This window comes from Pelmatolapia mariae, linkage group LG3_W (genome assembly GCF_036321145.2).
Source record: "Pelmatolapia mariae isolate MD_Pm_ZW linkage group LG3_W, Pm_UMD_F_2, whole genome shotgun sequence".
NCBI classification, from domain to species: Eukaryota; Metazoa; Chordata; class Actinopteri; order Cichliformes; family Cichlidae; genus Pelmatolapia; species Pelmatolapia mariae.
In genome coordinates, this window is record NC_086229.1 from 37,352,442 (window position 1) to 37,376,066 (window position 23,625).

General features: G+C 41.8%; 1 protein-coding gene and 1 long non-coding RNA gene across 2 annotated transcripts in view; one reads left to right on the plus strand and one right to left on the minus strand.

Moving 5' to 3' along the window:
* Positions 1-583: 583 nt before the first annotated feature.
* Positions 584-2,673, plus strand: LOC134624450 (uncharacterized). The gene is made up of 3 exons (XR_010093559.1): positions 584-672; positions 1,416-1,473; positions 2,639-2,673. It is a non-coding gene; the product is annotated as an uncharacterized LOC134624450 (long non-coding RNA).
* A 1,280-nt stretch (positions 2,674-3,953) lies between these two features.
* The window catches only part of LOC134622444 (murinoglobulin-1-like), a 33,051-nt gene continuing 13,379 nt past the window's right edge, over positions 3,954-23,625 (minus strand). Inside the window, exons 11-34 of the mRNA XM_065470160.1 lie at positions 23,472-23,543; positions 23,232-23,377; positions 22,685-22,834; positions 21,691-21,834; positions 21,500-21,584; positions 21,236-21,392; positions 20,803-20,864; positions 19,079-19,200; positions 18,956-19,007; positions 18,630-18,713; positions 17,010-17,186; positions 16,684-16,759; positions 15,589-15,745; positions 15,235-15,309; positions 12,505-12,667; positions 12,243-12,430; positions 9,388-9,600; positions 8,622-8,746; positions 8,424-8,514; positions 8,268-8,336; positions 8,082-8,187; positions 7,899-7,923; positions 5,410-5,419; positions 3,954-3,983 (exon numbers count right to left, since the gene is read on the minus strand). Of these exons, the coding sequence (XP_065326232.1) occupies positions 3,954-3,983; positions 5,410-5,419; positions 7,899-7,923; positions 8,082-8,187; positions 8,268-8,336; positions 8,424-8,514; positions 8,622-8,746; positions 9,388-9,600; positions 12,243-12,430; positions 12,505-12,667; positions 15,235-15,309; positions 15,589-15,745; positions 16,684-16,759; positions 17,010-17,186; positions 18,630-18,713; positions 18,956-19,007; positions 19,079-19,200; positions 20,803-20,864; positions 21,236-21,392; positions 21,500-21,584; positions 21,691-21,834; positions 22,685-22,834; positions 23,232-23,377; positions 23,472-23,543 (2,579 nt within the window). The remainder of the gene's footprint in view (positions 3,984-5,409; positions 5,420-7,898; positions 7,924-8,081; positions 8,188-8,267; positions 8,337-8,423; positions 8,515-8,621; positions 8,747-9,387; positions 9,601-12,242; positions 12,431-12,504; positions 12,668-15,234; positions 15,310-15,588; positions 15,746-16,683; positions 16,760-17,009; positions 17,187-18,629; positions 18,714-18,955; positions 19,008-19,078; positions 19,201-20,802; positions 20,865-21,235; positions 21,393-21,499; positions 21,585-21,690; positions 21,835-22,684; positions 22,835-23,231; positions 23,378-23,471; positions 23,544-23,625) is intronic.

Below are 23,625 nucleotides of genomic sequence, written 5' to 3' on the forward strand. Positions count from 1 at the left end.
GCAAAGGCCTGATAACAAGCCATTCATTTGATTCAGGTGTGTCGGAACAAGGATGCGTCTAAAAGCTGCAGGACGGTAGCTCTCGAGGACTGGGATTGGGCACCCCTGTTTTAGAGCAACAGGTATTTATATGAGAGTATAGGTAAAGCTGTTCCGATCCACACTCCAGTCCAGAAGGTGGCAGTAATGCAACTGAAGTTGTTTCAACCGCCATAAAATAATAGATGAAGAAGAACAAGGGCCAGCCCAGCCCTCAAATTCAGCCTCCGAATGATGGTACCTACAAAATGTCTGTCAAGGAAGTAGCCCTGAAACAGGAGCCGGTGCAGTACGAGCTGTCGCCGCCGCCGCCCCAGCAGCAGCAGCCGCAGCAGCAGCCCTTTAAGGAGCAGCCATTAAAAGAGGAGCCATTGCAGCAGGGGTAAGTCCATTCATATTGAGGCTTGTTAGTTCGTTGGCTTAATTTGTTTTCTTAAACTACGATAAAGTTGTTTTTAGTGATAAGTTTTTAATTAAAAAAATAATGCTATTAACGGTAAACTAGCAGCCCCAGTGTGCTTTAAGTTCTGTACATGTTTTTCTAGCTTGATTGACGTGCATTTGGGGCCTGGCAGGAAGAAGAGGCTCAAAAAGAAACGTGGTCGCCATGCCAGAAAAAGAGCTGATGTTTCTGTAAGTAACATCCCTTATGATGTGAAATAGGAGGTGATCAAAGACCTGATCAAAGAGAAAAGCCAGCTATCAGGCTTAGGGACTGACTCGTGCTATATTTTTGGCGTGACAAAGTCAGGATGCAGGATCATTTTCTTTGACCAGTGCAGCTTTGGGGAGTTATATAGTGTTGTTTGAAAACATGCTGGAGTCACTTGGACAAAAGGTTATGGACAAGGTGCAGTTGGGTGATATAAATAAAAAAAAAAAAAAAATTTTTTTAATTTTTTTAAATTTAAAAAAATTCCAACAGAGACTCATTAGTCCAATAATGACAGTAGGTGATATATTCCGTTTTTTTAATTTGAAAGTCTTGTTTCTACGTTCAATGTGTTTTGTTTAACTTCCCCTGTGGCATCATGTTGATATGTGTCAGCTGTGTCTCCCCAGGCGTTTCCACTTCCCTCATTAGCCTTCTGTGTATTTAAGTCCTGTCTTCCACTGTCCAGTCGTCTGTTTGTCTTGTTTCATCTTTCTCCAGGTCTCAGGTTTACTATGTGTTTTCTGTTCAGGTTCATACTCATGGTTTGTTTTTGTTTGGTTTTTTTGGTCACATTGTTTATAGTTAACCTTAGTTTATCCCAGTCTAGATTTTTAATCTTTCTTTTTCCCCTCGTTTTGCCTTGGTTTTTGTATCCTTTACTGTACATTAAAGCTGTATGACATGATGATGAGTATGGTCAGCATGCCTTTTATTTTTACAGAATGAGAAATCTCACCCTAGAGCTGTTCAACCACCAGACAGAGCAGTTGCGCTTCCCTGTAAGTAAATGGTAAATGGCCTGTATTTATATAGCACTTTACTAGTCCCTAAGGACCCCAAAGCGCTTTACATATCCAGTCATCCACCCATTCACACCCAGTCTCTGAGTTAACACACTAACAGCTAACACTGCGCCGGCTAAACGTGTCTCAACAACAAGATGGCGCCAATAGCTTTAGCCGTAGCCGCCCCACTTATTTTAGACAGTCACAATAAAAACAAACAAAAAAAAAAGTAAGCAATTATACTTTCATAATATTCACACACTGGTGATGGCAGCTACATTGTAGCCACAGCCACCATGGGGTATACACTCTTTGTTCTAGTATAAAAGTGTACACTGAAGGTTTTGAATTTAAAATAATGTCGGTTAAAGTCCTGTGGTGGTGTTTTGATCTCTACTCTGTCTGATCATGCTTCTGTGCATGTCCATGGTTTGCCAACAGCCCTCAGAGGCCATGTATGGGTTCAAATTGTGGTCATAAATATTTTGTACTTGTAAATCAGGATTTGTATGTGTAAAAAGAATTTGTGTGCATTTAAAAAAAAAAAAAAAAAAAAGTGTGAAACTCTGCACTCAAGTTACAAGTGCGAATTTTGACCCTATTTTTCTTCCTTTCATCTGATTGGCCAATGTCATGTCAATCACTTTATGTGATTTGTCATGATTCCCTCCAAGATCACAAAAATGATTGTTAATACTTTTTAGCAATGATGGGGAAACCTTTGTGTAGTTTTGTGATGCAGCACAAAGAGTATTCAAAGATACACTATTAAATGGTATTTATTTTGTAAGTTAGGTAATCAAAGATATTGTTTCTATACATTTAAGGATTTCGCAATGTGCCCTCTGTATTAATGTCTTCAGGGATGTGCAAAAGGTAAGGAAGTTTTGAAAACCTACTCAAGACGCCAGAACAAGCGTGGAACAGTTTAATGTTTTACTGGAGGTCGGGTTGGTTTCATCTCTTGCGTTGTCAGAAATGGACTGTGGGATTGGAGGTACTTTTGACAGGGAATTTGGGCCAAATGGGAATGTCTCACAATAACTTTTGAGACTCCTTTGAAAGGGTAAAGGGTTAGTATTTACTGGATTTTGTTTGAAAGCCACTGTGATGCTTACTTCCACTCATTTCTTTTTCTTCTGTTTGCTCACTTTTATAGGTGGCTCCCTGGGAGTGAACCACATGTGTAACTTGCATTTGATGGCTTCCATCTGTCACTCAGGGGCTTCATTATGTAAGCAAATTGCTCAAAGGCTTGAGTCTGGCTACCTCTGCCCGTCAAGCGCTACTCCAAGTGGAGGGGGAAAGAAAAACTTATCAAAATAAAAAGTGAAACTTTAATGCTCTACTGGTCTGAGTGTGATCAATTTGAATCTCATCCCCAAATTGCCACATTAGTTAGCTTAATTTAAATAACCAAAGTGGAGAATGAGTAGTCCTTCAGGTTAAAAATTCAGTTTGATAACAAACATACTGAATTTTTTAATTGTTTCACTTGTCTCAGGATCTTAATGTGAAAAACCAACTGTCATAAGTGCACTGAGGGGGTTGAATCCCTTGTCCCCTGTCCCTCATGTTTTAGGTTGAAATGGAAACAAGTCCTCCAATATACCTTGTTATTATTATTTATTTATTTTTTGTTAATGTAAAAAAGCCTTTACTCAAATAATTAATCAAGCTAAGCTCATAATTTGAATACAGGGATTTCATTTGACCTGATTTTGGGTATGTTTTTTGAATATAGAAATCTTTGTTTTTTGTGTTTGTATTTAACACCATATTAACATAATCAACATTATAAGATGTGAATGTAAACCTAGAAAATCTAGAGAATTATGTTATTGAAATTTTGTTTTTATTCTCCACCTCCTCCGTCTCCAGTAATTGTCCAGGCAGATATCAGACGAGTAATTATTTGTATTTCTTGAATATTGACTCCACAATTAAGGAGAAAAAAAGGGGGAGGGGGACTGCTTGGTTTGCACTTTTAATTTGCTTCCTGTGTGTAGTGGCGGCACTCCGTCTCTATTTCACTCTTCTGTACCACCTTTAGGAGTCAGTCCGGCAACATGCATTTGAAACGCGAGCAAGTCCAGGCACTTTTCTTGCAAAGAAAGATGTTTAATGAAACTTTGAATTTACATGGCAAGACTCGGTCAAAAAACTGGGCGTTTATCAATATGCGTACTTGTGCGTACTTGCGTTCTCGTGTACTCGTGATACGTGATCAGTCGGAGACCAAGTACTGTTCCAATTCGAAGTACGCATCACGCCGAGAACGCGAAAAAGTCCCGGATGTGTTCTCGATCCGCCCATTTTATCGAGCATGCATCGGTGTAGACTTGGGACAGCTAAATATCCCAGAATGCATTTCGTCCAAAACTCAACAGCGGACTTCTCTCTACTCAGGTTAAAGAAACCCCAGCAGCTGTCTATAGTATTGAGCAGGGCTCTAGAGTGCGACCAATATGGTCTCAAATGCGACCAAATTTTCCGTAGTGCGACTAAAAAAAAAAACATTTGGTCGCACCAGTGCGACCAACTGTTACCAACATTTGGTCGCACCTGTTTGGGTAACAAAAAAAAATCTCTGCAACTCTCCATGTTAACAGCAGACACACATTATGCCCCTATCGTGGACTAAACCAATCAGAGATAGTCAGGGGCAGGACCTCTCTGATTGGCCGTGGTCCAGTGGAAAGTGCAGGTAGAAGAGGGAGGTGAGTAGCTTTAATAAGGCGATATCAATTCATTAACGGATTCCACACAAAGACGTAAACACAGAGCGACCCGACGCATCAGAATCAGCTTTGTCTTTCTCGGCTTTCTCACCGGACGGCCCGCAGACGGACACGCTGTCGGAGCTTAGCGATTCTGATGCGTCGGGTCCGCGCTGTGTTTACGTTTTTTTGCGCTGATTCTGAGCTGCAGGTTTTGTCTCTCCAACCAAAATTCGCCGAGCCAAAAAGAAGCAGCAAACTGCGCTTCACATTTGATCAATGTCGTCATGAATTCCCTCTGACTTTTGCTGTTTTGCTTCCCCACGATAAAAATTACACTTCCTACACAGCTCCCTGTGTGTACTTCAAGAACAGTTTCCCGTCTCAAATCTGTTTCCTGGATTATTCATTCGCTTATTACCCACCAGTCTACCGTTGTTTACAGCGCTGTCTTTTTCTTTTTTCATGTAAATGACGTCCGACAAGAAAGCCTAATTTCTGCTGTTCAATACTGAAGAAATTTAAACTTCTTAAAATTATGCAAAATTGCAGAATATTTTTAAGATTATCTGCTATACAACGCCAGACCAGGAAAATCTCCTTCATGTTTTTCTGTGTTTTATTCTCAGTTACTTTTACACAAAGGCATCTGCTGTGATGTTCACAATTCTGATGAAGTCTCACAAGTGTCAGTACTGATAAATGATCAGAATTATAATATTTCTGACTGTCTGAGGCTAAATTGAATCGAATCAGGACTTTGAGAACCTGAATCGAATGGATTATAGAAATCAGTGATGATATCCAGCCCTAGTGAGCAGCCTAGGCCTGACAGAAGTGGATGTAGCTGTGGGTAATAAGAAAAGATGAAAAGAACTATTGATAACTTTTTTGTTAAGTTAAGGCCTGATCCGTCTGAAGTTCATAGCCAGTGCTCTGACACGGTGCCATCAATCTTTGAATGCTGAAAAAGCAGCAGTGTATCCAGAAAACACATTATATGCTGCAATAAATGCACTGCCCAAGTGTCCTCTCTCCCCACTGCCTTTCAGCAGCATGCAACAGCAAACAGGTCGTCAGAGGAGGCCAAGATGATGATTAAGTTTAACATTTTCTACAATATTGACAAAGCACTTTAAGCACAACATTGTTAGTTAATAATTTAGAAATGAATATTGTCTGTATGGACTTCCCCCCCCAAAGAAGGTGCACATGTAAAACTGCGGTGTTAAGCGAAGCGGTTGAAAAATTTGAGTGCGCCTAACTTTTGTGCCGGTACGCCTAAATTTTTAAGTTAGGCGTACCGGTGCGCCCATGTCAAATAGTTAGTCTAGAGCCCTGGCCTGCGTGTGCATGTACCCGTGTGTCTATATGAGTGCACATGAGTGAGTGTGCGCGTACCTGTGTGTATGTGTGAGTGTAACAGTTTTAAGCACTGTGTGTGTCCCTGTGTATCCAGTTACAAATGTTGAGACCCCCACACAGGTATCCTCTGGGGAATTTCCACTCAGCATTAACTCCTCTTTGTCTTACTTTCACAGTTCAACTGGGAAGGGTCTCCTAAAATCTACTCCTAAATTTATGATACAGTCAGGCTGTAAGAGCCAAAGTCAATGTTTTTGTTTTGTTGCGTGTTTTGGGCTTTAAATGCTTTCAGCCTACAGCAGTGACAGGTTTATGGATCACTTCATCCAAAGAATCTCCATGGTACATACACAGTGATTAATAACCGTCCCGTAGAGATTATTCTGCATGGATGCCTCGGATCTTGGTCTGCATTGGCATAAAAGTCATATATAATGATACTATAATAAGCTGCTACTGATAACGAGAAGTATAGGAATATTCTGTAAATATTTATGTAAGTTTATGAATTGTGGTGCAGGTCAGTTAGGAAAATAATCCTATAAAAGTAATAAACAACGTAAAAACCATTACATCACTGTTAAATTTTAACCTGTTAATCTTCACAAATCAACAAAAGGTGTTTTGCAGTATGTTAAAGATAAAAGATATTGCTTTTTTATACAAAAGCTTTTGATGTTTTCAGTTCTGTTTACTTGTTTATTGAGAAAAATCCAGCCTGCCTTGGGCTTAAACAAGTGCACTGAAATCTGGGTGAATATCTGCGATGGACACCTGAGAGGTGATCATCAGTGATAGAGGATCTGGATTTGTTAAACTTGTTGAAATTCATCACCCTGATGGTGGGGCTTCCCTCAGTGTTGGCATGTGAGTGAGGATATTTTTCCCTATTTGGCTTGAGAGAAGTTGCAATTTTTTCCATAAAAGCCTCCACTGCGGTGTACATTTCAGGTCCTTGCATTGTAGCCTGATATTCATTTAACCTCTGTCTCTCTTCCACAGCATGTCTTTATCCTGTCTTCCTTCTCTCACCCCAACCGGTTGCAGCAGATGGCCCCGCCCCTCCCTGAGCCTGGTTCTATTGGAGGTTTCTTCCTGTTAAAAGGGAGTTTTTCCTTCCTACTGTCGCCAAAGTGCTTGCTCATAGGGGGTCATATGATTGTTGGGTTTTTCTCTGTATTTATTATTGTGCGATCTGCTGTACAATATAAAGCACCTTGAGGCGACTTTTGTTTTGATTTGGCGCTATATAAATAAAATTGAATTGAATTAAAAACTGAACTCAGCTTTCCAAAAAATGTGGTTAATCACAGGTAATTCATGATTTAACAAGAGAGGCAATTATTTTTTCCACACAGATCAGGTAGGTTAGGATAACCTTTCTGTCTTTAATCAATGAAATCACTTTAAAACTGTGTTTTGTGTTTTCTTGTGTTTTCTAAAACATACATGTGATATGTACCTGCAGTCAGCTGAGACTGAAGAAGTCACCTGGATGAGTGACGAAACGTTTCTCCCACAAAACGCTACGTCCAGATGAACAGATTCAACTTTTGGAGATTTACTTTCCTGGACGATTGAGAATACATCAAGACATAGATGTGATAAATATGCAAAACACTAAGAAATCAGAAAAAAACATTTTTTCACACCAGTGTGTGATAGTTGCCACTGGGAGAGTTCATTTATCTGGAATGAGAGGTGGAGATGTGATAAAAATGAGTGCACAAGTGTCACAGCTTCATGACTCAAAGCTGTGCATGCAGTGCTAAAAGGCTCTGTCCCATCAGTCTATACTCAGTCCTCACTCTGAGCATTTAGAGCTGAGCCTCACATCTCCCTTGTCCTGGTACTTTGAGATTGGAGCAGAACTGAGCTGAACTTCATGGCGTGTTGGAGAGAGCATGTTTTGCTTTTTTAATGTTCTGTTCTAAGTTGACTTGCAGCATTTTGTTTTTGTCTAAAACACACAACAGCTGAGCTGAGATAGAAATACGGCATAACAGAGGCCAGTCTGAGGGCTGCATTCACAGCACTGTATTTTCCTTTCCAATTATCATTAAAAATGAAGCATTTTGTTAATGAAGCATTTAATAATACTGGAGCTGTTAACACAAAAATACAAACATTTGAGCAGAGAAAGTCTCTTTATTAAAATGCAGGTTTTAACTTGAGCGATGACCTCAGGACCAACCACACTTTCTTCAGACTGTGAGACGAGGAATAACAGTTAGTCCTTTCATTTTCATTGAAATTTTGAAAATTAAATAAATGTGTGTGAAAGGTGTACTTGTGTGTTATTACAGCTTCTTACCTGCAGCTCACGAGACAAACATGTATTGGGTCTCAGCCTGGTCACCTGAGAGAAACATATGGTAGAAAAACACTGAAGTGTAATTTCTCTGTGTGTCCAACACATTTAAACATCAGATTTTCTGAACTGTTCAGTATGATGTACGAATCCTCTGAAGAGCAAAGTGTGTCAGTGTGCTGCTCGAGTAAAGCTTAGACTTGGACTTGGTTGGTAGTAGTCATAGAGCTTGACCATGGCTGGCTTCAGGTTGTCCACTGGGAGCTCCTGGGTGATCTCTAAGCTGTGGTTGATGGGTGTGTCCTTTGATAACTGGACGAGACAGAAACAATTGCAGACACAGTTTGTACCAAAGATCATCATCTGGTGTCCCCACGGTGACTTTCACTTACCTCCTCTAAGTACACCAGAACATGATCTTCCTTCTGTTCAACACGACTCACCAGGAGACCATGTTTGAGCTGAGAGGAGATGACATTGTTTTTATTATCATCATCACAATTATCACATGAAATGCACTCGTTGGTAGAATCTGTCTAATTACTCACACTCCTCAAAGACTCGGGGTCTGGGGAAAATCCAGAGAGCATTTTGATGTCCAGGATCACCATGTTTGTAGTTTTCTCCTTTCCACTGTACCTGTGTTTGAACAGTGTGATTATGACCTGTGTGCACACTTGCTTTTCATCTACCAGCAGTTCCTCCACACGGGTAAAGAGCACTCCTCTAACCTGTCACATACTTACAGCGATTGTATTTTCAGACTGAATTTGGGTCTAGCAGATTCACTGGTGGTGTTGACCTCTAGTTGTACTTTCACACTGAGAGTGGTGACATCAGTAGGTGTCGGGATGTTGTAGTGGACAGAAATCTGAGAAACAAACTTGGGTCAGGTCCACAGAATTAATCATACCTCACTCCACCCTGCTGTCACTGTTCTACACCACGACATATATTTGCACACATACTTGTCCTTTTATAGTCATGCCTATATCGCTATATGTATCTATTTATCTCATTATTTATCTGTGATATCTCTGTTTCTACACTCATTTTATACGAGTGATTGATGTTTGTTGTGCATTTGATGCTATCACATCTCGGTTTCCCTCTAAGATGAATAAAGTTTCTCTGATTCTGATACAGACAGAAAGTGAGTTTATTAATTTTTGCTCAATTCTCTAATTTAGTGTAAAATAGAATTGTACTAGGTTTCTTCCTGTTAAAAGGGAGTTTTTCCTTCCCACTGTCGCCAAAGTGCTTGCTCATAGGGGGTCATATGATTGTTGGGTTTTTCTCTGTATCTATTATTGTACGATCTACTGTACAATATAAAACGCCTTGAGATGACTGTTTTTGTGATTTGGCACTATATAAATAAAATTGAATTGAATTGAATGAAAAGACATTTATGACATCTGAAAATGCTAATCTTCTTTACCATTTTATAAGGACAAAGAAAGCCTTTGTTTGACACCAACCAGGACCTGGTCACATGATGCTGTCACTGACCTGCACTGAAGCACATGCAGTGCCCTTCACCTCCAGCCTGTATTTTCCTGACACATCCTGCAGCGCCTCCTCCTGGTAGAGCAGTTTGTTGCCCTGATTGACATCAAATGTCAGCTGACTGCTGGGAGCCTGAACTGTCACTGTGCTCCAACCTTCAGGACTGAACACCAGAGTGGAGTAGAGAGCCAGAGCCTGAAGAGCCACCACTGTGTCCTACAGGATGGATTCATTGTGGTTAACACACACAGTCATTTGTAAGATAAGATAAGATAAGATAAGATGACCTTTATTAGTCCCACAAGTGGGAAATTTGTTTTGTTACAGCAAAAGTGCAAGGTTATGTAGCAGAAATTAGAAAACACTGGAATGCAATAAAATAAAATACTATATACAATAGAATAAAATAGAATAGAATAGAATAATATATACAATAGAATAAAATAGAAATACAAATGCTATATACAACTGAGTAAGAAAATACAAAAGTACAACTTCGTCAGAAGAAGAATTGTAAGAGAATTGCACATATAGCAGTCTTATTGCATGTGTGAGGGTTTGATCAGCTGCAAAAGTCTTTATTGTGGAGTCTGACAGCAGTGGGGAGGAAAGACCTGTGAAATCTCTCCGTCCCACACCGTGGGTGCCGCAGTCTCCCACTGAAGGAGCTGCTCAGTGCTGTCAGAGTCTCCTGCATGGGGTGGGAGATGTTGTCCAACAGGGATGACAGCTTAGCCACCATTCTCCTGTCACTCACCACCTCCACTGGGTCCAGAGGGCCTCCCAGAACAGAGCTGGCCCTTCGGATCAGCCTGTTCAGTCTCTTCCTGTCCCCGGCAGAGATGCTGCCGCCACCAGCAGACCACACCATAAAAGATGGCTGAGGCCACCACAGAGTCATAGAAGGTCTTCAGGAGTGGGCCCTCCACTCCAAACGACCTGAGTCTCCGCAGCAGGTACAGCCTGCTCTGCCCTTTCCTGTAGAGGGCGTCTGAGTTATGAGTCCAGTCCAGTTTGTTGTTCAGATGAACACCAAGGTACCTGTAGCTGTCCACAGCCTCGATGTCCATACCTTGGATGTTCAGTGGTTGCAGTGGAGGATGCTTGTGCCTGCGGAAGTCTACCACCAGCTCCTTGGTTTTACTGGCATTGATCTGGAGGTAGTTCAGCTGGCACCAGTCCACAAAGTCCTGAGTCAGTCCTCTATACTCCTTGTCGTCCCCATCAGTGATGAGGCCGACTATTGCCGAGTCATCTGAGAACTTCTGCAGGAAGCACTGGGTGGAGTTGTGGGAGAAGTCTGCAGTGTAGATGGTGAATAGGAACGGAACCAGAACCGTTCCCTGTGGGGCCCCCGTACTGCAGACGACCCTGTCCGACACACAGCCCTGAGTCCTCACATACTGTGGTCGGTCGGTGAGGTAGTCCAAAATCCAGATAGTGAGGTGATGGTCCACTCCTGAGTTCTCCAGCTTGTCCTTCAGAACCGAGGGAAGAATAGTGTTGAAGGCACTGGAGAAATCGAAGAACATGATTCTCACAGTGCTCCCAGCGGTCTCCAGGTGAGCGAGGGAGCGATGTAGGAGGTGAATGACGGCATCATCCGCTCCAATGCCAGGCTGGTAGGCAAACTGAAGTGGGTCCAGTGATGAGCTCACCAGGCGCCGAAGCTGAGCCAGGACCAGCCGCTCCAGGGTCTTCATCAGGTGGGATGTCAGAGCCACCGGCCTGTAGCTGTTGAGGTCCTTGGGGCGTGAAGTCTTTGGCACTGGAACAACACAGGAGGTTTTCCAGAGCTGTGGGACTCTTCCCAGCCTCAGGCTCAGGTTGAAGAGGTGCTCCATCACACCACACAGTTGGTCTGCGCAGGACCTGACGACCCTCGAGCTGATGCCATCTGGGCCCACTGCCTTCTTGCCATTAATCCTCATCAGTTCCCTCCTAACCTGGGTGGTTGAGAGAGACAGGCTGGAGCCTTGTGTTGGTTGTGTATTGGATGCTGTTGTTGGGGGTGGGGAGGAGTGAGCAGGGTGAATAGAGGAGGTGTGAAGTGTCTGAGGTGGAACAGCAGCAGTGGGGGTGAGTGAGTCTGCAGCCGATGTTGGAGACTGCCTCATGGCTGAATCAAATCTGTTGAAGAAATGATTCAGTTCATTTGCCCACCTCACATCCCTCCCAGGCAGAGAGTTCTGATGTTTGTGGCCTGAGATGGTTCTGAGGCCTCTCCAGACTTCACCAACGTTGTTTTGCTGAAGCTGGTTCTCCATCTTCTGCCTGTAGCTGTCCTTCCCATTCCTTATCAGTCCCCTCAGCTCTCTCTGCACCCTTTTCAACTCCTTTTGTCTCTGGATTTGAAGGCCCTCCTCTTCTGCTTGAGGACAGTTTTAATGGGACTCCAGGACTCCATATTACATAGTGTTGAGTGTAATAGACATTAAGGTAAAACTGCCTGTGTTACTTCAACACACTCTCACAAAAGAGTTTCTAACCTTCACTTCCTGGTTAAAAAAAACGTTAAAACAGGTTAAATGTGTTTAACAGAGATGATCTCAGAGAAACAAAGTAGAGAAATCACAGGTATAAACTTATAGACTGCAGGTGAGCTGTTATTTACAGGCTGTTACATGTAGTTGGTGCACAGAAGGCTATTCTATTAAAACAACACATTTTTAGACAAAAGTAAATTTCATATTGTAAAAAAAAAGAATAAAAACATCCCTGCCTGCTAAAACAAGTCTGCATATCTGAGAGAAAAGCACAGCAACAACATGAAAGCTTCAGGATTATTTCTTCTAATTTGGTCCAAGACTGTAGATGAACTCCAAGATTAGCTTCATGCTGTTCAGGTGGTGTAGTACCTGAGTGGAGGAGAAGCCTCCGTAATAGTTCTGCTGCCCAGTCAGCCACCTCATAATACCAGAGGCATATGCCAGATCCTCAGCAGTCGGGGAGACGCTGAGTTTGGCCAACAGCACATAAGAACTGATCTCCACTGACAGGGAGGCTGATTTTTCTGCTGCTGTCTGAGACCAGTAGAGGAAACCTCCTACAAACACACACAATAACAGTCACAGTTATGCTAATAAAGCCTGAATGATGTCCTGCTAAAGGATGACTCACCTTCCCTCACTGCAACTCTGTCTAAGTGCTGCAGAAGGTGAGCGCGGGTCTCCATGTCTCCTGCCAGAGTGAACACATAGGCCAGCAGAGCTGTAGTGTAGGTGTTGCTCAGGTCACTGATAGACTGCTTGAGACAAGCCAGGCTCTTTTTCATCACAGGATCCTTTAAAAGATCCAAAGAAAACACTTCAGGTAAAGAACCTCTTCCGTTAAACCCAGTATGAGAACAAAAGGAGGTAGTATAACTGATTTAGGGGCTCAAAACATCAGCGTGATAATACAGAGTGTGAGCTGTCGTAAAACAAAGCAATTACAGGAAAGTAGAGATCAAGCAAAGCGATATAAAAAAAACCACTGTACAGGTTGGGTGGTGATAAAAGTACTTGCTGGTGAGAGTTCAGGTATGTGGATGACACCTGGGTGAAAATCAAATCTCAGGATGTACCACATTTCACAGATCACATTAACTCGGTGGACCGACACATCAAATTCACCAGGGAGGATATGAAAAGTGGCAGGTTAGCCTTCTTAGACTGAGAGATTTCCATTAGTAATGGGGGACATCTAAAAGCTGATGAATACCATAAATCTACGCATACGGATCAGTATCTAAGGTTTGACTCTCATCATCCACAGGAGCACAAACTGGGTGTCATCAGGACGCTACAACACAGTGCGAACACCATCCCCACTGACACAGCGGCCAGTGAGGAGGAAGAACATCGAGAAGGCCCTGAGTAAATGTGGTTATCGCAGCTGAGGGAAGTTACACCAAGTGCAGTGGTCTAGGGGGAAGTTATACCAAGTGCAGGGGTCAAGAGGGAAGTTATACCAAGTGCAGTGGTCTACGGGGAAGTTATACAGAGTGCAGGGGTCTAGGGGGAAGTTATACCAAGTGCACTGGTCTAGAGGGAAATTATACCAAGTGCAGTGGTCTAGGGGGATGTTATACGAAGTGCACTGGTCTAGAGGGAAGTTATACCAAGTGCAGTGGTCTAGGGGGAAGTTATACCAAGTGTAGGGGTCTAGGGGGAAGTTATACCAAGTGCAGGGGTCTAGAGGGAAGTTATACCAAGTGCAGGTGTCTAGAGGGAAGTTATACCAAGTGCAGTGGTCTAGAGGGAAGTTATACCAAGTGCAGTGGTCTAGGGGGAAGTTATATCAAGTGCAGGTGTCTAGAGGGAAGTTATACCAATTGCAGGGGTCTAGAGGGAAGTTATACCAAGTGCACTGGTCTAGGGGGAAGTTATACCAAGTGCAGTGGTCTAGGGGGAAGTTATACCAAGTGCACTGGTCTAGAGGGAAGTTATACGAAGTGCAGGGGTCTAGAGGGAAGATATACCAAGTGCACTGGTCTAGGGGGAAGTTATACCAAGTGCAGGGGTCTAGGGGGAAGTTATACCAAGTGCAGGGGTCTAGGGGGAAGTTATACCAAGTGCAGGGGTCTAGGGGGAAGTTATACCAAGTGCAGGGGTCTAGAGGGAAGTTATACCAATTGCAGGGGTCTAGAGGGAAGTTATACCAAGTGCACTGGTCTAGAGGGAAGTTATACCAAGTGCAGTGGTCTAGGGGGAAGTTATACCAAGTGCAGGGGTCTAGGGGGAAGTTATACCAAGTGCAGGGGTCTAGGGGGAAGTTATACCAAGTGCAGGGGTCTAGGGGGAAGTTGTACCATGTGCACTGGTCTAGAGGGAAGTTGTACCAAGTGCAGTGGTCTAGAGGGAAGTTGTACCAAGTGCACTGGTCAAGAAGTGGCAAATGAACACCAGGCCTGCAAGGCTGCTCAGGTCGCCTGTTTTTATTAGAGACACGCAGGGTAGACATTTGGATGGAGGCAGTTAGAACTCCTCACCCATTACATTCCACCCAAGTTCTTTACTGCTTCCTGAGTAAAACCCATAAGATCAGAGATTAGTACTTTTGAGACAGAGAGCTGATCCAGACTGCATTAGGGTGCTGGTTCCATAGGTCGACACATCATGGCACACTCAGACCCTGAATTGTTTGACAAGTGCTTGTTTTTGATATGAATCATATGGAAATATTGTGACTAAAATTTATGGAAGTTTTAAAAAACGTGTCATCAATGGCATTTCAGCCTTTTTTTTGACAGGACAGTTTAGAGAGTACATGGGAAAAATGGGAATGGGGGGAATGACATACAGAAAATTGTTTTCGATGGAGCCAACCGAGGCACCTGCAATAAGTCAGCAGCCGTGCACCAAATGACTTGCAGAGGAACTGTGAAACTTAAATAGCTTGATGCATGCTCCATATAAAAATGCCAAAAGAAATAGCAAAGGTGAGCTGTGTCATCTGGTGATCCTGGCTGTTAGTGAGACCAGCTTATCTGTAGGGACTGCTGCTTTTTTGTTTTTGCCTGTCCCGTTTGGTACTTTAGCACTCAGGATTGTTGTCCAAAGCCCAGGAAAGATGCCCAATGGATTTTTTTCAAGTGGAGAAAATATGCCAATGCCATATTGTTCCACTTGATTAATTTATATTATCATTGTTCGTTTATTTTATTTTATTTTAAGTTGTTACAAATTGGACAGACAATTATACTGAAAGGGAGAAAGAAAAAGAAAGAAAGAGAGAATACAGAGGGGAAGGGGGGACAGTCAAATAAGACACTGAGACTGCTGGCTAAGCTTAACTCCATGGCTCAGTAGGGCTAACTCTATGTTCAAATTTTGTCTAAATAGCTCGATATTCTTTGAGTCTACTCACATGTTGGGATGTATTAATTTCCAAGAAGGCAGCAGTAACGTACGCACTGAGAGTCACTTCATCAGATACACCACCCTGTCAACAGAAGGCATCATAGACATCATCAAAGCACCAACAACATTCAGGGATATGACATCATGAAAATGATTTTCAGTTGCATATGGTTTTAGTATCATCTTTGATTAAGGATTGTGACTCGCAGTTCTATGGAGCAAGTGTCAAAATGAATGTCTTGGTCCATGTTCAATGCTTTTACAGTGTTTAATACACTGTTTTCCATGTATGAATAAAATTATTAATAAAATTGTTAAAGTGCTTCCACGCTGGAGGCTATTTCCACAGTCTACACGTTACCTTCATTCTGTTGTTGAAGAGTTTCCCAGACTTTTCAAAACAACCAGTTTCTTGTTGTTTATGTTCCAGCCAGGTCTTAGACTCTTCGATCGTTCTGGGATCAATATAGATGAAAGACTGAGCTTTGGCAAAACTTCTTACCACAAACGCAGTCAGCCTGGCAAAAAGAAAAAAAAACACTTACACATCTTACAACGATGGAAATGTTTGTCTTGGTGTTTGGATGTAAGGTCACATTAAGAGAAAAATACTGATCATTTTGAAAATAAAGTTGAAATTTCAACATTACATTTGAAAATGTATTTTGAGAAAAAAGCGTGAAGATTACAGTTGTTCCAGGGCAAACTGCCACGGTTGCTGTACCCTCTGAATTAGGGAAATCGTACTTCATAATCAGTTTTAGTAACAAGGAAGGAACCGATGTCTCTTTTAGCAATTAAAAACAGTGTGGCAGTAAGTATAAGTGCATTAAAAAGCAGAAAGTGGTACAGAAATCTGTACGTGGTCAGATGGAGATTAGTATAAAATGAAATGGCTGGTAATGGACACATGCGAGGATACCGATGATTACACGCTCGTGGAATAAAAAGCATCTATACTGTATCACAAGACGACTGCTTTATTTCACTGAGTCATCTACACAATCTACAGGGTATAGCAGCTGTGGTAGTTTGAAACAATAACCGTAATCATTTCAACTGTTTTCTTAGAATTGAATTTGACTTTTTACAAAAAACAGTATTACGACTTTATTATCGAAATAGTATTTTGGCTTTATTTGGAAAAAAATAAATAAATAAATGATAGAATTACAAGTTTAATCTCTAAATTTTGACTTTTTTACTGTGGCCCTAATACTCCTCCCTACTAAATTACACAGTATTAACCAAAAGTTATTTTTAATGTTAGGGGAGTCAAAGGACTAAAGGTAATTATGCTAAATTGTGAATTATTTTAAGTATTAGAGGTTGACTATTATATTAATAGCATAAACATGTCTAACTTTGAGAAACGTCTTCTGTTTGGTGGGATATTTAAAAACCAGTGTAACCGCTCTGATTTATGTAGGACATAATTGATCAGTGATGTTCTCACCAAGTGTTTCCTGGTCCTGTTCCAAATGTGGTGTAAGCACCGTCGTCACTTTTGTAGTTGAGCTGTCTTTGGTATCCTGTAACAACAGAGACACAATGATCGAGACATTGCTGCTACGGTGATGATTGGACTCCATTTTTTTATAGATCTGCATGTGTACATCAAGATTTGGGAAATTCTACGACTCTTGCTGACAGATGAGGAAAATGACACATTTGACCAAAAACTGTGGCTAATGTTCTGCCTCATGTCGGCTTGTTTCTTGAACCGTGTGTGTTGAAGTGATTCAAATGATTTCCTTCTTAGAGGAAACAATAAAAACTTGCCACTGGTGAGGAAGTTAGTAGCTTTTTCCATGATGGCTGTGGTGAGCTGCTGTGTGCCTTTCAGGTAGTGGAGGATGTAGATGTTGGGGGCCAGGAGAGCCATGTTCTGCTCCCCACATCCATGCGGCATCTGCAGCAATCCATCCAGGTTCTTCAGAGCCCGGCCGAGGATGTCACCTGATCAAAAACACTGATTCACTAAAACTAACAAAACTAGAGTAAAACAACTTTGTATTATTGGGCAGAGATAACCTGAATAATTTCAATATGCAATTTTAAATGATGATTTCATTTGCTGAGCGAAAAACCATCCAAACTGAAAATTGTAGATTGACTGTGATTAACCAAATACTTCTGAGTTTCATTTCACCAACCAGACCCAGGCCTAATTAAGGCCAAACCTGCTGGATCAAGAAATCACTCAAGTACAATCTGTTTGACAAAGGGAAGCAGGCTAAAAGATGTCGAAAAGAAACACGTCGTTGCCATGATTTTAAAAAATTCAAAAATAGGCGAGAAGTCTTGAGATCTATCAGTTTGGACAGGGTTAAGAAACAATTTCTACAGCTTTGGAGCGCCAGTGCACCATGTTGGAACCCATTATCCACAAACTGAGAAAACTTGAAAAGATGTGGCCGAAATTAATCCATTAGCACATCTACGACTCACCGAAAAAGTCAAGCGATTCCCATCAACACCCAGAACTGAAGGCCTTGCCTTCCTCTGTAAAGGTCAGAGTTTACGATTCAACAATACAAAGGAGACGGGGCAAAACCACTGCTGACCAAAAAGAACACAAAAGCTTATCTCAAATTTGCCAAAAAACATGCTCCACAAGATATTTGGGAGAATATTATATGGACTGAAGAGAAAAAGTTTTGAGTTTTGTTGCATCATTTCATAGAAAGAACATCATACCAACAGTGGTGGTAGCAGTGTGATGCCCTGGGGCTATGTGGAGTAGGGGGGTCTGTGGCTCAGCTGCAGGGAGGGGTGGGGCATTGGGTTCAGGTGGTTAGCGACGGAGGAGTCTGGTTAAGGCAGCTGGTGCCCAGTGTTAAATCATGCCTCTGCTGTTTCAGTAGCACGCCACGACCTGGAGGAAGAACTCTCTACCAGGAGAATGTCCAGCTATCAGTTTGTGCCTTGAATCTCAAACTTATGCTATTAAGATGGAAAATGATCCAGAACGCCAGAAAGTGGCCGAGTCAAAATATGGACTTAAATCCTACTGACGTGTTTCTGCATGACCAGACCGATTACGCTGGAAAACCCTCTGGTGTGACTGGGCCAAAACTCCTCCACAGCGTTTCAAAAAACACTTATGACAAAAGCTAGACTGCAGTTCTTCCTGCAAAGAATGGCACAACCAGCCTTTTGATTTTTGGGGTCCATTTATTATTCACATAAGGCCAGGAAGATGTGGGTCGCTTTTTTCTATTTATAAATGAAATCATCTTTTAAAAGTTGAATACTTTTTTTACTTTTACTTGAACATGATGTCTCTTTTATTTTCTGTTGTTTTAGTAACTTACTATTTGTCTTTTTATCAAAGCTTTAACCTGCCATATTTTTATTTGGCTGGATCAAAATTCATTGAGATGAAATCATGAGGTTTACCCAGGACTGATACAGAAGTGCGGGCAGATCCTTCAATCACATTCTCAGGCAGATGTATCTCTGCTTCCTCTATCAGTGTGTTTCCTGTGTACAGAATCAGGAAGTCATGTTTACAACAGAGTTACTGTTCAAAGTCACCAGGTGGCCTGATCTTCAGCACATATCATTACATTTTGTGAAAGTGCTGGATGAAAATTTGGCACATTTTATGTACACAGTGCACTCCACTGCGTACATTTTATGTACACAGTGCACTCCACTGCTAACTTTCAGCATTTAGGTCATTTCTTTATTTAAACTTTGTAACTGATGGAAATCATACTGACCTTTTGGACAAAGAAGCCAGTTGTACGTCTTTGTCATCTCTGTTCCCTCGGCCTGAAGAAAATTATCTTTAAAATGAGTGAAAATTAAAAATGTTTTTCTGGTCTTGTATGTATGGTACTGACCTTCACTATGAGAGATTTGGTGACAACGTCGATGCGACCTCTGTCTGGTACGCTCACAACCTCATTATCACATGACACATGGGACGCTACGGCCTCAGCAGACACAGTCACATTCACAGCCCCTAAAAACAGCAGCACATGTCACCTTCTTTATCTCATTAAAATAAAGGTTACTGAGGTTATTTTACAGATTTTCTAAAAACTAGAAGGAAATGTGTTGAGACAAAATAAAACAGTTAGCTGTGATTACACTAGATCTAAAACTAGATCTCTAGATTTAATGTTGGTTCTAAATCAAAGATAACGTCTGACTGAAAATTTTACAGCATCAGGTGTGAAAAACATGAGCTAGAAAATAAATAGTCCAAAATAATTTCAGGGTCCTGCTGGAGGCTGAGGTAATGTAAGTCATAAAAAGTATCTCGTCAGAGACGACACTTTTAGGGCCACATACAATAATGTCAATTTGGCTCAATTTAGAAAACTGCAGGCCATCCTTAACACATGCCTGTAGCTAAGTAACTGATTCAATTCAGTTTTATTCATACTGCGCTAAATCACAATAACAGTCGCCTCAAGGTGCTTTATATTGTAAGGTAGACCCTACAATAATACATCATCTGTTGCTTCTGACTTCACTAACCGATTAAGATATAAATCATTGGGATGGCAATGAAACTGCAAGCAGTCTTTTGTAATATTTATCATTATATATACTGTCCAAGGGAAGCATACATAATGGAAATAATTGATGAGAATTGAAAGGCAGGTTACAAAATGATTTATAATTAGTTAAAACAGCTGCATTAAGTAAACCATGAGGATGGAGGCAGCTTCTACCCTCAGACTGGAAGGATAGAAGTGGGAAATCTAGACCTTGTAGACCCAGCAGCTGTGTCCCAATTCAGGGGCCACATCCTCCTGAGGCCACATGTGAAGGCCGATTACGTCACAGCTACACGCTGAAGGCTGTCCAAATTCAAAGGCTGCTCCAAATGCGGCGACAAATGCATCCTTCATTTCCCCAGATTTGAAGGATGGGTCGGGTGTGTCCTTCGTGGCCCACCGTATCCCAGAATTCATAGTGCGACCAAGCTTTGGCTACTCAGGTTAGACATGATCAGAGTCCGTGGCTCAGGGGATTGGGAAGCTCATCTGTAACCGTAAGGCTGCCGGTTCGATCCCCCTGCTCTCTCTGTCCTGGTCGTTGTGCCCTTGGGCAAGACACTTTACCCTACTGCCTACTGGTGTTGGCCAGAGGGGCCGATGGTGCTTCTGTCAGTCTGCCCCAGGACAGCTGTGGCTACAACTGTAGCTGCCTCCACCAGTGTGTGAATGTGAGTGTGAATGAATAGTGGAATTGTAAAGCGCTTTGGGTGCCTAGAAAAGCGCTATATAAATGCAATCCAATCCATTATTATGATATATAAGTCACTTAGATAAATCAAAAATGTTACTGTTTGGCTTTTTTCAGTATTTTATTTGTTCCCGAGTAAATCGGTTTGGCTGAGATTAAAGTTATAGTTTTCACACAGCTGAATAAACGTCAAACAGAAAACTGATTGAACAGAAATGTGAGATAATCGAGAATTTACTCCAGTGTCCTGTTATATTTTAGATAGCAAGGAGCACACAGCTGAGTTTATTAAACCCCACCGAGACAGCAGTGATGCAAATCTGAAGGCTAGACTGTCCAATTTCACAGCCTCGCACTTCTGGTCTACCCGACCTTCTAAAGACCCGGCCCACGTAGACCGGGAAGGCCGGGTCCTCTAAAGGACGCGGCCTAGGAATTGAGACACAGCTAATAATTCTTTCTGCCCCACTCCCAACACAGGGGTTTATAGTCTTGCTTTACCTCAATTTGCAACTGTGCTCGTTGGCACATAAACAGGATGTGTACTCAGCCTGCCACACAGCTCCGCGCTGCTGAAGAAAGTGAAATAATATATCCCACAAAAACAAAGCACATCTTTAAATAAAATATCGGCCTGAAGCATCAAAACATGCTTAAGAAAAAACTCACAATTATTCTATTTTCATGTTTTTCATGTGTGCAAAGACACAGCAGAAAGTTCACATGGGTTTCTTAATGTGATCGTATAAACTTTTTAAAAAATGGAATATGCACCAGATCTCTTCACAACAGATACTTACCCAACTTCCACCAGATCCCAGATCCAAGTCTCAGGGAAGAAAGAGCGAGCTGTCTCTATTGGTGGAGGAAGCTGCCCAGCAGATCCCAGATCAAGACTACTTAGTCCACGTATGGGATCTCTAACTGGGGGACTGTAGCCCAGAACAATAGCTGAATAAAAAATAGAAAAAATAATTACCTGTTTTCTTTTTGGTAAATAAAAAGCAAAATTTATAGCCAGACACAACACAAACAAGCGAATGACTCACCGGAGACGACACGAGGGCCATCATGGTAAAATTTTCCTTTGAACTTGAGGCATGAAGGCAATCGAAAAATCAAGTTTGTCGCCATCTTCAGTCCGACTTTCTAGATATTTCAGCAACACACGAAGATCAGCAAAAACTGGTCCAACAACAAAAACTATTGCATTTACATTATGTTTGACGGACTCACAGGTATACATGTATTTTACCTGGAAAACTGCATAGGCGTCATTTTGCTCTTGACCGGGGTACGGCAAAACATATCTTTTTGGTCTCACATTAAGGCATTCTTCAGCATCTCGAACCTCATATGGGATACCTGAGGATTTCTTGAGTGGAAGCAAGTCAAATATCTGAAAAGAAAAGTGCAGTTCAACAAAACATCCAAACATTTATTGCCTGCCTGCCTGGTCACATTTGATCCACATATTTTTTTTAACTCTTACATGTAGTACTGGTGTAAATATGGAAATATGGAGTACAGATTAGGCTTAAATCAATTGCTGATGATCTAAGAAGACTTCTTAAAAAAAATAAATTAAAATGATCAAGTTAGCAGTAAGTGTCCGCAGATGTGAGGTGTTATAGTTGAAGTATCTGTTTACCAAATCTTACAGCAGTTCTACAGTTTCACTATAAACACCACATTGTTCGTAGTGACTTATATGGCTACAGTAAGTGTTCTCCATTTGAAGCTGTCTCTGTAGCTCCTTTACCTCACTAAGCCTCACTTTTTCCAGGTTTTGCTGTATGTTTAACATCAACAAATACTCACGTATTTGAGCAGTTTTGATGCAAAGTTAAATTCTTCTCAAGTAAAGCAGACACTGACTGGCAGGTGATACACTTACAGATTGTTACATGGTTGAATTATTTGCTAAAAAAAATTCATGATCCTGGATTTATCTCCATGCTGAAATATTAATTTGCCCAAAAGGAATTAATTTTATAAGATTAAAATATTGCTGTCTGCAACCACATGAGCAACAAGTGATCCTGAAACATACATTTAACCACACATGCATATGTAACCTTGTATTATGTATTATTACTGTTTAAAACAGTTGAATGTAGGACTGCCCAAAGAATACTTATCAGGACACAAGTACCAGAGCGAAGGCGTGAGCTGTTGGTAACTTGTGACACTACGGGCTCTGGAAATAAGGATGTGTCCATCTCACTGGTGTTAATATCAGCAGTTACCTTATCTGCATCCAGAGTCTTCCCAGGCTCCTTGATGAGAACGCTCTTGTCGATGGCGCTCACACCACACAGAGAACGTGGCAGGGCCGTCACCTGCATGTTGGTCTCTTCACCTGGGACGGCTGAAGACGGTGAAAACTCCACTGACACCTGACACACACAAAACACCCGTAGATGTTACTGTGATGAGTCCCCACTCACTGCTGGCTAAATGTGCTGCTTCAATGTGGTGAGTGACAAATCATGAGTCCCAGTGGGATGGCTGTAGCCCAAGCTGCACACTGTATGAATCTGTGTCAGTGTTAGATAGAAAGGACTTGCATCATCATTGAAAAAGGTGCTTGTATAAATGGTAGTGAGCGAATGAGGTCGTATGAAGGAGCACTTTGAGTCCTCAGGTAGAGTAGAAACAGCTGTGGAACAACCAGTCCATTTACTGATGCTAGAAATCCTCACGTGATTTAGCCAACTGGAGATGACTTTGATTTGAATTTGACTGCAGACAAATGACACCAAACACACAGCACACCTCTAGAATTACACTCACCTTGTTGCTGAAGCATTTGTCAGTAGAGAAGTTGGCACTGTGGGCAATAACATCCTCACTTGGCAGGACAGCATAAGCCACAAGCTGGAACTCTGGAGCCATCTCAGGAGACACTCTGACTTTAAAGGACACCTGGCCCTCAGTCACTGAAACAGAGGTCCATACATACATCCACAGATCAACAAAACAGGCCAAAGTCCATGCTTGGCTGTGGCATATGTGGAAATATGGGAATTTTACCCGATCTATCTTGCACTTGAACCTGTGTTTGTCCTTGCATGATGACAGCTCCTCTGGACAACACCTGGAAGATAGAAATCATTTAAAAACAAGCCTGAACTAGCACTGATATCTGTGGACATCACTACCAGTTAAAAGTTTTGACACACCTTCT